General features: G+C 35.2%; 1 protein-coding gene across 1 annotated transcript in view; it reads left to right on the top strand.

The window, feature by feature from the left end:
• RETREG1 (reticulophagy regulator 1) overlaps window positions 1-12,632 on the top strand; it is a 61,216-nt gene that overhangs the window by 40,827 nt on the left and 7,757 nt on the right. Inside the window, exons 4-5 of the mRNA XM_032181088.1 lie at window positions 10,460-10,586; window positions 12,407-12,491. Coding sequence (XP_032036979.1) covers window positions 10,460-10,586; window positions 12,407-12,491 — 212 coding nt within the window. The remainder of the gene's footprint in view (window positions 1-10,459; window positions 10,587-12,406; window positions 12,492-12,632) is intronic.

Here is a 12,632-nt window from a genome sequence, read left to right as displayed (position 1 = left end):
AAAGAAAAAAAAAATGTTGTGCTCTTGGCTGTGCTTGCTACTAAACACCCTGTCATAGTGTGCGAGGTGAGTCACGACTTGTTTATTTATAGCATTGGCCAATCAACGCAGAACACTCCGAACTTCATTCAAGACAAGCAGACACTTAGGATGTGTTGTAAACATTTGCTCTCTGAGCGAGGAGCTTTTCTCCACTGCAAACAGAACAGGTTCCTGGTGTGGTGCTTCTAAAACACAAAACAGACTAGAAGATCTTTGCCTGGATTATCTAAATTGGTAGAGAGTGGGAGACGTAATTTCTTTTTACGTCTGAAATGCCAGACAGTGAGGATCTGGGACAAGATGAAAGGTACTGTAAATTGATTCTGATGGCCTTTTTGTACAACATAAAATAAACCAAGGGTTCCTGTAATTAATCTGTATGATGTCCTAAGTTTTCATACTAGTTCTAAGATCAGTTTGCTATTTGTTATAACAGATCATCTAGTTCTTGAGAGCTTTGCCTCTAATGCTAATCTAAGGCTTCTTAGAAGAGAGTAATTGAATCTTAACATATACATAGATGCTAAATTGCACAAGTCTTGTATAATTCTTAAACTAAATCCAAATGGAACAAAATACTGGGTGATTTCTACTTTGTCCCAGCCATGGGACAGCTTACAAGTCTCAAAATGTCAGAGAGGCAAATAGTTTATATGGAGCTGCATACTGACAGAACCATAACTCATTAGTAGGAGATAGGGCACTGTGTCCCTTTGTGGTATGCCTGTTGTTTTGAAGTTTAATTTTTATCTTAATAAAACCAACAGCCAGGACAAGAATAAAGTAGTTGGACGTAAAACTTCACAGCAATTTAAGAAATATGGTTTTCTCAAATGTGATCTAGTATGTTCCTATGGAAATAAATGTGCTAATTAAATTTAGCTAAGTAGATTTTAAAATAGATATTTTAAAAGCAGATGTTATTGGTGTTTTGCTATGACAGAGTTTATAATTTAGATTTCTTAAAGTCCAAACTGTCTTTCCATAGTTAAGATTTTCACTATCTTGATGCTAATTAAAATGTTGACTCCAAAACAGCATTAATAAATGCTTGATACTGGGGGAAGAAAAAAGAAAAGTCCTGTATGTGGAAGTAGACTTTTTCAGAGGTTAATTTAAAAGAAAGTAGTACGTATAGGCAAATAGAAGAAATTGTAAGAATTAAAAGTGAGCATTCCATTATGTCTTGGGACTTAATTTCTTCTTTTTATATTTAAATTTGAATATTGTGGATGTTTTTCCAATATGTATGCATTGTTGCAGGATGGGTGAAATACAGAAAAAAATATTTCTGGTGTCTGTTGTAGATCAGATAGAAGAGCATTGTCACCTAACTGGATGAATGTGGGTGAATGGATCCCCAGTAGCATAATTGGGTCTTCGCAAGGGTGGGGTCACCTACGCGTTTCCGTTTGCAGGGATCTACGTTGTGCCCTATATATGACATAGATACAAAGTAATTGTAGCACAAGGTAGCACTTCTTTTTTCCTTTTAATGAAATGTTTACTAATTATGTGATAGCCACGGAAGTGTTAATTGCTATTCATTAAAAACTGTTTAGCTGGATCTCCAGTTTGTTAAACTGCGTATTTTTCAGTACAGGAAAACAGCAATATGTATGACATATTGAAAAAGAGGATTCAGATCATAACCACTTCTATACATATATGCATATTATACATGTATATGTGTTTGAATTGATTTTATGAAGGATATACATCATGTCCTTCCTTGGAAATGTTTAATGAAATACAAGATTGGAGATCTTATCAACTGAGAAAAACAAAATCATAATTCTGATTATTCTTTTTTTAAAGTGTTTATCAGTATGCAAATGGAGGCAATTTCTATGCAAAACATACACACTTTGTCATACATAACTTCCTTTGTTCACAATTATTTCTCTGTAACAGGTTTTGGCAGTAAAAAATGAGATAATACTAGGCCCAAAACCATTAAGAACTTCTTATTTTATGAATCAAAGCTGAAAAAGGACAAACATTTCTAAAGCAGTGACCTGAAAAATCATGATAATAAAGCCTGCTCTCCCCATTTATTTCTGAAACTACCTTTGAATTAACCATAGTTCCTCATCCTTTGCTATTGACAAATAAGGATTGAGAAAATAGTCTAATCAAAAGGTTCTAATTTTTCTGGAATTAATTTGTCTTTTTTTTTTGTCTTTGTGATAACAAGTAGGATATAGCTCAGGATCATGTTTACAGATGTTCTAATGAGATTTTGTAGAGGTCAGAACATTTTAGTCCAAGTTAAACAGGAAGGAATAGGAGGAGGAGCTATGGGAGCTGTACTGGAGCAGTATGGGAACTGTACTACAGCAGTGCGTCTTAGGGTTGCAAAAGAAGATATATTAATGTAAATGCACGGATAATGGGGTAATTTTGAGGGCACGGAGAATGAAAGAGCTATTGTTTTATATATTTTTAAAATTTTGGTAGAAGTTATAGAATCAGCTTTGCTTGCTGATTGGTTTCAGTATGCTGCAATCCTTGTACTCCTCAGATAAAACCAAATACTTCATATATCCTCTCCTCTCCCATGCTTGAAAATATATAATACTATTTCACCGATGTGTATTTCAACATTATAACATCATCATTAAAGCTGTGGCATTGGTCAATAGTTTGTTATTCATACTGTGAATCTAAATATATAATAACCAAAGGAACATAGCACAAATACTTCATAGTAAGGATAATAAAAAGGCTTAAGAGTTGTGAAGATCAGGTACCCACTCGTATCTTCTGTACTGTTTTGTCATATGATCCCAGGCAGATAAAGAACAGCGAGAAAAGATGTGGTCAGAGGTCAAGGATTGAAGTAAGGACATAAAGACAATGTTTTCCCAATTATACACAATAGTTGGTGTAGGATAGCATAATTTATTAAAAATAATTAAAAAAAAAAAAAAAAAAAAGACAATTCATGAGGAATCTTAATGATGGTCAAGAATGTATTAAAGTTTCTATGAATGCTCAGTTCTGAAGTGGTAGAAGCCCATGGCTGTATGTGCTTAAAAGAGGTACTGAAGTGTAACTAACTGTATTAGAACAATGTCTTTGTTGTTCTAATTGCTATCATGTGCTCCTTATTGAAGAGGATGATGCACTGAACTGTTAGCCAGGAACCTTTTCTGACTTGGATAAAAATGAGAGGTAGCTGTCATTTTTAACTATATTTTAAAACGGTTATTTTAGAATTATAATCTCAGTCCATGACCTCAACCAATACATGCTTAGGCTTAGAGAAATTGAGATCCAGTTTAAAGTCAAGTCTGCATGTTATTTCATTACTGATTTGTAATAACGTAAGAATACTTGTTTCTGCTGCTAATGTTATTTAATAAAGTGGGAAGTCTTTGATTTCCTTTTATGACTGAATTGAATGCACAGACGTAGGCAATGGATGGTAAGCTCATGCCAGGAAGTTGCAGTAATGCAATAATGTAAATGGTCACTAGTTCATACTGTATGCATTGAAACCCACTGAAAACAATCAGAATGACATTCTTCACAGAAAGAGTTAAAACTGTGATATCCCCCCAAAAGTTATGATGTTCTTGCGGGTTAAAAGTATTCTTTGTTTGGCACTTGAAAATGCAATTTTCCTTTTTTGTGCAGCTGCTCTGCAACTCAAGGAATGCTCAGCTCATCTTTCCTAGCTGTTTGACTTTGAGAGGCCTTGAACTAGAAGTATCCCAGCTGAAGAATGTGGAGGCTGAAGAAGAAAATGAGTTGAGTTTGTGAGAAAGGGTTAAAAGTGTTGTCCTTGAGGGGGAAAAAAAAATATATATATATTAAAAAAAAAAAAAAAAAAAAAGCTTCCAGCATATGGGCAGAGTTATTTTAAACGACTTTATGCTTCTGTTGACAGAAATATAACTTCTTCACTTTTCTAAACAAAAGTAGTGTGATAGAAATGCCTCTTCTGCATGACCAGCTTCTGTCACAAATGCTGACCTGGAAGATCCTAGCACTTCTGATGTTTTAGTAAAAATAAAACAGCCCATATAGCATACTAATAACATTGTAGACTTTTCTAAATAGAAAACAAGTCTATAAAAGTATTGGTGCGACACTAAAAGACTCATTTTCATGCAAAGATGCGTTTAAGGAATCTATGCTGATGTAGTAAATCATGACTTTGGGCTAAGCACTTGACTGTCAGATCGCATTTCACATTTTGGATGACCTCAAACTGGAGTAGGTGGCATTCTTCTCAGGAGAGCTGGATGAGAGTAGTGTGGACCGAAGGAAGTGTTTCCTGTGAGAGATGACCTGTCAGCTAGCTTAGAAGAGTCTGTGTAGAGAAGCAGGACAGTGGAACACCCCAAATTTTAGTAGGAGTGCATTTCTGTTTATTTAGCAGGGCACTCAGCTAAAAGCATAGTAGAATACATGTATGCTGCACTGAAGAACTTGTGTACTACAGTTACCTTGGGGAAAAACATGAGTTAACCGGTTGCATCCAATCGTTAAAAAGAATATAGCTCCTTGACAAGACTTCCTAACACCTCTGATCTTATACTTGAGTATAAGAGAGAAATGCATCCTCCCCAAAATAAAATCCTAGTAGTCATTTGTTTCTGTTTTTACCTCAAGCAGCCTATAGGACAAGATGAGATCGCCTATTGCTCTGGAGAACACTTGAGTGTTTCTCAACTCTAGTTGAAGTCCCTGGAGTGAACACTTAAGTTTTTTTTAAGACAAGTTTTTCTGAACTAGCCGTATAAGGGGGGGAAAAGGATCTTCGTTTATATGATTGATATGGTTTAGCAGCACAGCAGTGGCGAGTTGTTCACACATCAGTTGAAGAGAATAAAATACCATGATGACTTTAGTGTAATACACTGTGCAGGAAGCATATAGAGTTAGGGATGAAAGGTTGCTTATATTTTATTGTGTTGATAGTCATGTGTTGAGCAGTCTGCTCTGCAGTCCACTGAGAAAAAACACATCTAGCCTTGTTAAATGCTGATCGTTTAAACATATTTATTGTACAGTAATATTACGAAAAATATTAATGGTCAAGAAATAAAAAGGGACACGTGTTACTGAAAGCAGTGTAAGAAGACCATTTTCCGGCTGCTAATTGCATATCTTCCCTTCAAAAAAAAAAAAAAAAGTAACAGTAAAAAGCACAAATCTGAAGTGTCCGAAGAAGATGGATGAAATTAGAGGGAAAATAGTTTAATGTTTGAGCAGCCACGTTGCATATTAGACTGGGACATGTTAGTTACTTTCTAAGGCTGAAAAACATATTCTTCAGCTTCAGTGTAAAAGGAGAATCTGTTTTATTAACTTTGTGTATTTCAGAGATACTAAGTGTGCCGAAGCTTTAGCATTGAAAGGATGTTGAGTGTGCTTGGTTAAAGGATATGTTTGCCCCAATATTACACTGAGCCTGTGCAGCACTTAGAGAGATTAGCAGTGGGAAATAAAGTGTGTATGGATTATCTACAAGATGGAGAGATTTCTCTAAGAAAAGTGTAATGGACTTTATGTTACAAAGTGTTTAGATGAAGATTCTCACTGAAGTCTGAGAACAGTATATTCCTTGCTGCTTGTTGTGTTCCCCATTCTTTCAATTACGTGTGTAATCCTTTCATGGAGTTCTTTGAAGAAAGTAGAATTCTACATGGTGCCCCAGTGATTCATTTAAATTGCAAGTTTTGTTGACTTTATTCATAAGCACATGACACAAAAATAATTACTTTCATACACTTAGGTATTGTATAGGATCCAAAAGTGGCACAGGATAAAACAGAATTCTGCATATTTGCCTTTTAAATTAGACATAGGTTATTAAGACGCTATGCTGTGAGCTCAGTGGTTTTTGCTACTATGTCTTTCCACATAGTACATACAGCATTCACAAATTTGGTATATTGTATTACAATAAGGCTAATCAATGTTACATTATTTTCTACCACACAGTTCAGTGGTAGATTTTAGAGATCTTGTCATTTGTTCTTAATTACAATTAATGGTAAATTTGTGCTTTTTACACTATTATAGATTTTGGAGAGAGAGGGATGGTTCTTTTCATTTTGAGTATGTGGTCACCTGAAATTTAAATTACAGGGGTGGGAGGGGCACATTTAGGTATCATTCACAAACTTTTTTTTTTTAAATCTAAATACTGCTTCATATCCATTACTCTGTACCTTAATAATTTCAAAGATGATCTTTAAAATATATTTTTGGCACAGATATAAGATGTTTGCTTCAAAGAAGGGTAACTGCATCATTATAATCATTCCCTTTTGCACTGTGGAACTTCCTTTCCTCTCAGGAGAGAACTTTGGAAACTCTGAAAAAGTGAAACTTTGTGTTTCAGTTTTGATAGTAGTTTACGTACTCAATTTAATTTGTTCAAGCTTTATACTTAACTCCTGATTGCCTGCGAGGTTTGTCCTTAGATATCATGTCCCTTACAGTTGTGTCATTTTATCAGATGTTTATCCTCTGAAATGATAATAAACACTGCTTAGAATTAGATTTCTATAAACTCTAGGTGTTTGTTTTTTTTGTTTTTTTTTTTGTTTTTTTTTTTTAATGCCAAATACAAAATAGCCACATTGCCTATATTTTGATTTACATATTTTTGGTAATTTAAGATCGAGCTCTTCCACCTTGACAAATAGATTTTAAGTTCCATTTAAAATTACAGACTCTGCACAGGTTTGCAGCGTGTGTGTTTACAGCTGGGAAATCAAGCAGGTTTAGAAGCTCTGTAATTATTGCCTCCTCTGTTTATGTAGGTGCAATCCTTCAGTTGCCACATCATGTCTACTTGTGCCTGTTGCAGTTCTGAGTAGTGTATATACGTGAAGATACATATAAAACCGTGTACACATAATTTAAAAAAATCCAGCTCATCACGGAGAGATCTTTAAACCAGTAACATGAGAGCTACTGACCTTTCTGAGAGAAATGTGATGGGGCTTTACTTGAACAGATGTCTAGATACAAAATGAGAGCATGACACCATCAGTCATTTTTAGAGAATGTAATGCTAGTGACTCTTCTGGCCAGCGTTTGTGACTGTGATGAGTTGAAGCATCTGGGGAGAGAGGTGTGGTTTTTTTTTTTTTTTTTTACAGCTACTAGGTAACAGTTTACATATTTGCTCAGTTTTAGAAATGATGTAGTAGTTAGTCAGAAGGATGTGAGTAATCAATTTTCTCTCTGAATATCTTAATCTTATTGGCAGTAGCTTAAACATGGAAGTGTAGTACTTAATTTAAAAGTCAGTGTAAGTAATGAGAGTATAAAATGTTACTGTCTCTAAAGGGTACACAGAAAACTTTGAAGGTGTTCAGAGTTGGCTACTTACATGTGTGTCCCGTTGGCTACTTACTTAGGTGTCCCTTTGAGGAGTTCGAAAATCTATTTTGGCGGGAAGGATAGGGTTCACGTTTAAGTAATTTATTAAGGTACTGTAAGTAACATCGTGCTGAAGTACTTTATGTTCTTGATTGACTGATGTCACGGTCTTGCATTTCACGTTACACATCTGCAACACTTCATGGATCTTTTTAGTTTTTGTCTTTAAATTTGATGACCGAAAACATGATTTTCTGGAGTGTGCTTTGTTAAGTGTTCATTTGATCTAATGCAAGTTTAATCTCTATCTGTTTCCAAAAGAGCATGCAATAACTTCTCTACCTTTGCATACATACGAGTGTACGCTGTACCCCCTTCTTTCTCTCTTGCTCCCCCTTCACCAAGATCTCTGCTGCTGCCCCCTTGTTCCAGCCCTCTGCATCACACTGCCACTCAAGTGAGCTCTGGGGAAAAGGGACAAGAGGGACAGAAGTTACCAGGGCTTACAGCTGGTGGGAGATGCAAGCAACAAGAAGCTGCGTGTGCATCTGGCTGTTGCACTGAGGATTCGCAAGCCAAGTCACTTACATTTCTAGTTGCCTACGATCAGAACAAGACCTAAAACTGTCACTGGTGTTCCTCATAACATAGAAGTGTGGCTGTAGCAGAACTGACAACGATGCATCGCGGTTTCTTGTGGCTTAATGCTACAAGAAACTGCCAAGTATTCTTTTGCGAAGCAAGCTTAATAGTGGGTTTGTAATGCTTTGAAGCCAACTTCACCTGTACAGTCCAGTCCTCCAGCTTGGTTTCTCCTTTGTTAATGCACCACACGCAGACCACAGAATCAAAGCATCTAGCAATACACTATATCTGAGCACTGCAGCTTCATTATCCTTTCAATTTGGCAGAAGAAAGTAGTATTAACAACCAAGAGAAGCAACTCCAAAGAACTTACCCCGTGCTTGTTGTTTTTCTGCATAATTTGCTTGTTTGACATGTCATTATTTAATACTCTGTGCCTTGTAGTATCTCCTTCTCATTGATGTACGTGAAAATAGTCTGCATTTTTATTGTAGCTTATGCCTTCATCTTTTTTCTTTTTTTCTTTTTTTTTCCCTGATTAATTTTTAACAGTAATAACTATATGTAACTGCCCTGTGTATTTCAAAACTGTTTTGAGAGCAGCACCAGCCTTACCCATTTTCTCTCTTCCATTAAGTTCCACTTTAACTGCAAACAGTTTTAAATAAAGGATAGCAGCAAAGTCTGTGAAATGATTTTGTAATTCATAATATTGTAACAATACTACTTTTCAGGCAACTCTTAAAGTACATTATCAGTGCTGCAGAGTGGTTTACAAAAGCTAGAAGCAATGTTTCTTTCAGGAGAATAGCACATCCATAAAATGACATTCTCGTAAGACAAAGACCGAATATGGTGCTTTTCTCAAGCCTCTAATTATCAGAGAGGATGGGAATTGAGATTTGTATTGTGGATGTGTGGATGATAAAGTTCCGTGTAACATTCCTAATCCCTTCTGCTGGGTTTCTGCAGTGTTCTTCTGAAGCTATTTAATGTTTTTAGCTACATCCTACATCGTCTGTCAGAGGAAAGCACCTGCATGCAGTGCCATGTATGGCTGGCAAATGTGTTGCATTTTCTCAATATTGCAGTATTTGTTCTGTCCAAGGTATGAGATTCTTGTCCTGTGGCTTTCAGATACACTACTTAAAATTGTTTGTGGTTTTTCTTAATGAAAAAAAAAATCTCACTGAATATTCAGTAATGTAAGAGGTAATCACACTACTTCAATACTATGGCAAACACTGTATTATAATAAATACTAGAATAACACCAGGAATAGGGCAACAGTTTGGGTTTAAACTTCGATCAGTTTTACACCGTGGTTGAAATACTAGTTTTTCTAAAAGCTGTGTTTTGTGCTTCTCTATGCATTGTGACAGTTTGAATATTGCCTCCCCTCCCTTTAATGCTATTCAAGTTCCGTATAAAATGGCTTCTAAACCTCACTCGGACGCTGCTGTTGCTGTATCACCACCTTGTGGCGAAGTTGCTGTACACAGCTTGCATGCACGTTGTTGGCGAAGTTAAATAGAGGCAGAGAAAAAAATATAAGTTTTCCAGATTTTGGCTGAAATGATAGTTACAGATTTCAAGGAGAACTGACCTTTTGCTGAGACGTTGGATTTGAAATTCAGAGGAATTTCATTTTTTTTTTTTCTTTTGTCATTTTACAGAATAGAAGTGGTATACCTTTGGGGTTATCGACTGTAAATGTATAAATGGCAATTTGTTTTTTTGTTGGGAAAAAAGTGAAATACACATTTCTGCATAGAGTTAGCTACCATTTGCATAGTTTCATTATTAATCTGTGACAGGAAATCTGGGGTAATAATGTAATCCAAAACCTTTCTTTACATTTGACATTACAGTGTAATAAACCCATTGTAATGTAGCCCATGCGTGGGCTATGTTATTTTACGTGCTATTATGATTCATTGATCAAAGCTGCTGCTAATTCAGGCCACTTGACCCTTTTAATAACTGTTTTTTCAGTGAGTGCCAGGTTAGTATGTCCTGCATGCTGACAAAACTGGGTGAAAAGTAGTAGCAAATAACCACAGCCCTGCTAAGAAGAGCAAATCAGAAGATTATCTTGTTAGGAATAATCAATATATCTCTTTTAGTCTGTGCAATTATATGTGTAACTTTCCAGTAAATCACCCTTCAAGTTCCAGCCCATTTTCCTTCAACCTTTATCTCGTTGTGCTGTGTAAGTAACCCTGTTGCTCTTGCTAGGGAGGTGTGCATTGCAACTCCCAGTGTGGTGCACTGAGAATAGAAAGGGTAGACAAAAGCAACCCTGACTTTCAACAGAAAATCCAGAATGCTTGTGAATTCTTATACCTTTTACAACATGTAAAGAAAAAAATATATAAAATACATGTATATCATGGTTGGCTTAGAAGCTGTTTTTAACCAGCTCTAATTTTCTTATGAGCTACAACCAAAGTTGTTGGGTGTTTGTGTTTGTTTTACTTAGCTGGGAAGTCATCAGTTCCAGGCAAGACTACAGACTCAGAATAAATCAGTGCATTTCAGAAACACTGATGAATTTATTTGTATTTCTTCAAGAAATGTCCCACTTCAAGGAACAAAACCCTGGCAAGGTAAGCACTTCCAAGTAAGAGTAATAATTTGATACCATTTGATACAAAAGTGGAAGAAAAAAAAAAAAAAGAAAGAAAAACAATGAAAAGCAAAACACGCACATTCAGTCATGAATTTCTGCTAAGTGCTACCTGTGCAAATCACTGGTAGGTAAACAGCAAGAAAAAGTGCCCACAGTAAAGTTTATTGCAATATAGTTCCTTGTCTTTTAGCTGCTGGAACCTCACCAGCCTTTTTATGGAAAGGCAATTTAAAACATCATGATTTAATAATAATTTGCAAAACAAAACCAACCAAACAAAAAGCTCTTAAACGTGCCTGTGTTTTTTCCAAATAATTGTAGTTTTCAGAAATAGCTGTATTATATGCATTATGTGATAGAATTCTTCATATTTTATTCTGATAATTTTTTCTTCTATACAACTCTAGTTGTTTTTTTTTTTTTTCTTTTTTTTTTTTTTTTCTCTAAGTCTGGAAAGACTGAGCTGGAGAACCCCATTTCATGAAGAGGCAAGCAAGAATAAGGCTTATTCTTTCCTAATAGGAAGAAGATGATTATGTAGTTGTAGCCCAACATGAGACAGCTTTCTTTTTTAAAGAAAAATGTAAATCATGTAGCAGTATGTAATGGCAATAGTACTGGAAAATGTAAATTTAATTTTTACATTCGTATTGCCAAATATAAAAATGTAAAATAAGAATATTATCTTTCCCTCTTTTGATCACAATTAACTTTGGTACAAAATCTTTCATGAATTCCAACCGTTCAGAATTAGCAAAATAGAATTATGTAGTAGTGCATGCAAATATTAGGAGTTTAGAGTGAAAGTGCAGATCAAGCAAAAGTATCAAATACATTTCAAAGATGTATGAATTACACAAAAAGTGATGATGTGGCTTAGATAATAAAGTTATGATTAAAAGAAGTTGGTGTGTACTGAGGTAAGGAAATGTGTTGTCAGTATACACTGTACTATAATTTTGTCCTGTAGTAACATGACGAAGTAACTGTATCTTTAAGATATATCTAATTGTGAATTAGAAAAGCTTACTTTCACAACATTTTCCTTTCTTTTTCCTGACCTCATTCTCTGAGACGTGTCACTACTTTCTAATTTTGAGCAAATTAGACACAGGTGCTGTGTGCAAAATTGATGTAAACTTCGAACAGATCGGGTCTGTATTCAGCATTGTACGTTTCAGAAAGATACACTTTGTCTCAGTCACAGCAGAGGTTGAATATCAGGTTTTATGTTTAAAATTCAGCTCAGTCTTGTCCTAATGGGGATGTGGAGTGTCCAACAGCCATCAAGAGAATGTATCCTTGGATGAACCACTCAAGGATACTTACTCTCATTTGAGAGAGAAAATAACACAACTGTACTACTCATAGGAAGGGTTTCTTGGTTTTTGAAAGCATGCAGCAAGTATGCATTTTGTAAAATTGCAGTTAGTGATTTGTTTTGTTTCCTGCAGATTAAGTGCTAAGCTCTTTTTGTGTAATGAAGGCTAAGTAATTTCTAGCAATTCTAGTGGTAACTGTGAACTTGTTAAACCTTTACAGTAACAAGAGAACAAAAATAGCATATTTTTATAATAGAAAAGAAAGTACATCCTGATGAGCCAAAATGCACAATTGGTGCTTATTTACAAGAAGCATTAAAGAATTTTTTAATTAAATATATACATATATATTATTTTCCACTGCATTCTATATTACATATAGAATCAAACATTCTGGAGAATTATTCTTTTGCAAAATGATATAAATATTTATAAAAATTGAAGCATTAATGGCCAATTTTAATGTCTTTGTCAGTTTTGCCTACTCGTCTGCAGTATATGTACATTTTTCACTGTCTTGGGAAGTTACATTCCTGGAGTTGTCCTCTCCTATGTCCTGTGTAAGTAGAGTCTCTCTTTATTCATGATTTATGTACATGGTTTGTTCATTATGTGGTCATTAGTACATATAGGGAGTAGTATTTATATATATGTGTGTGTGTGTGTATACACATATATACACATACATGTAGGTTCTAACA

Source organism: Aythya fuligula, chromosome 2, assembly GCF_009819795.1.
Source record: "Aythya fuligula isolate bAytFul2 chromosome 2, bAytFul2.pri, whole genome shotgun sequence".
Classification (NCBI taxonomy): domain Eukaryota; kingdom Metazoa; phylum Chordata; class Aves; order Anseriformes; family Anatidae; genus Aythya; species Aythya fuligula.
Note: the sequence above shows the minus strand (reverse complement) of the source record. Positions and strands in the feature narration are given on the sequence as shown.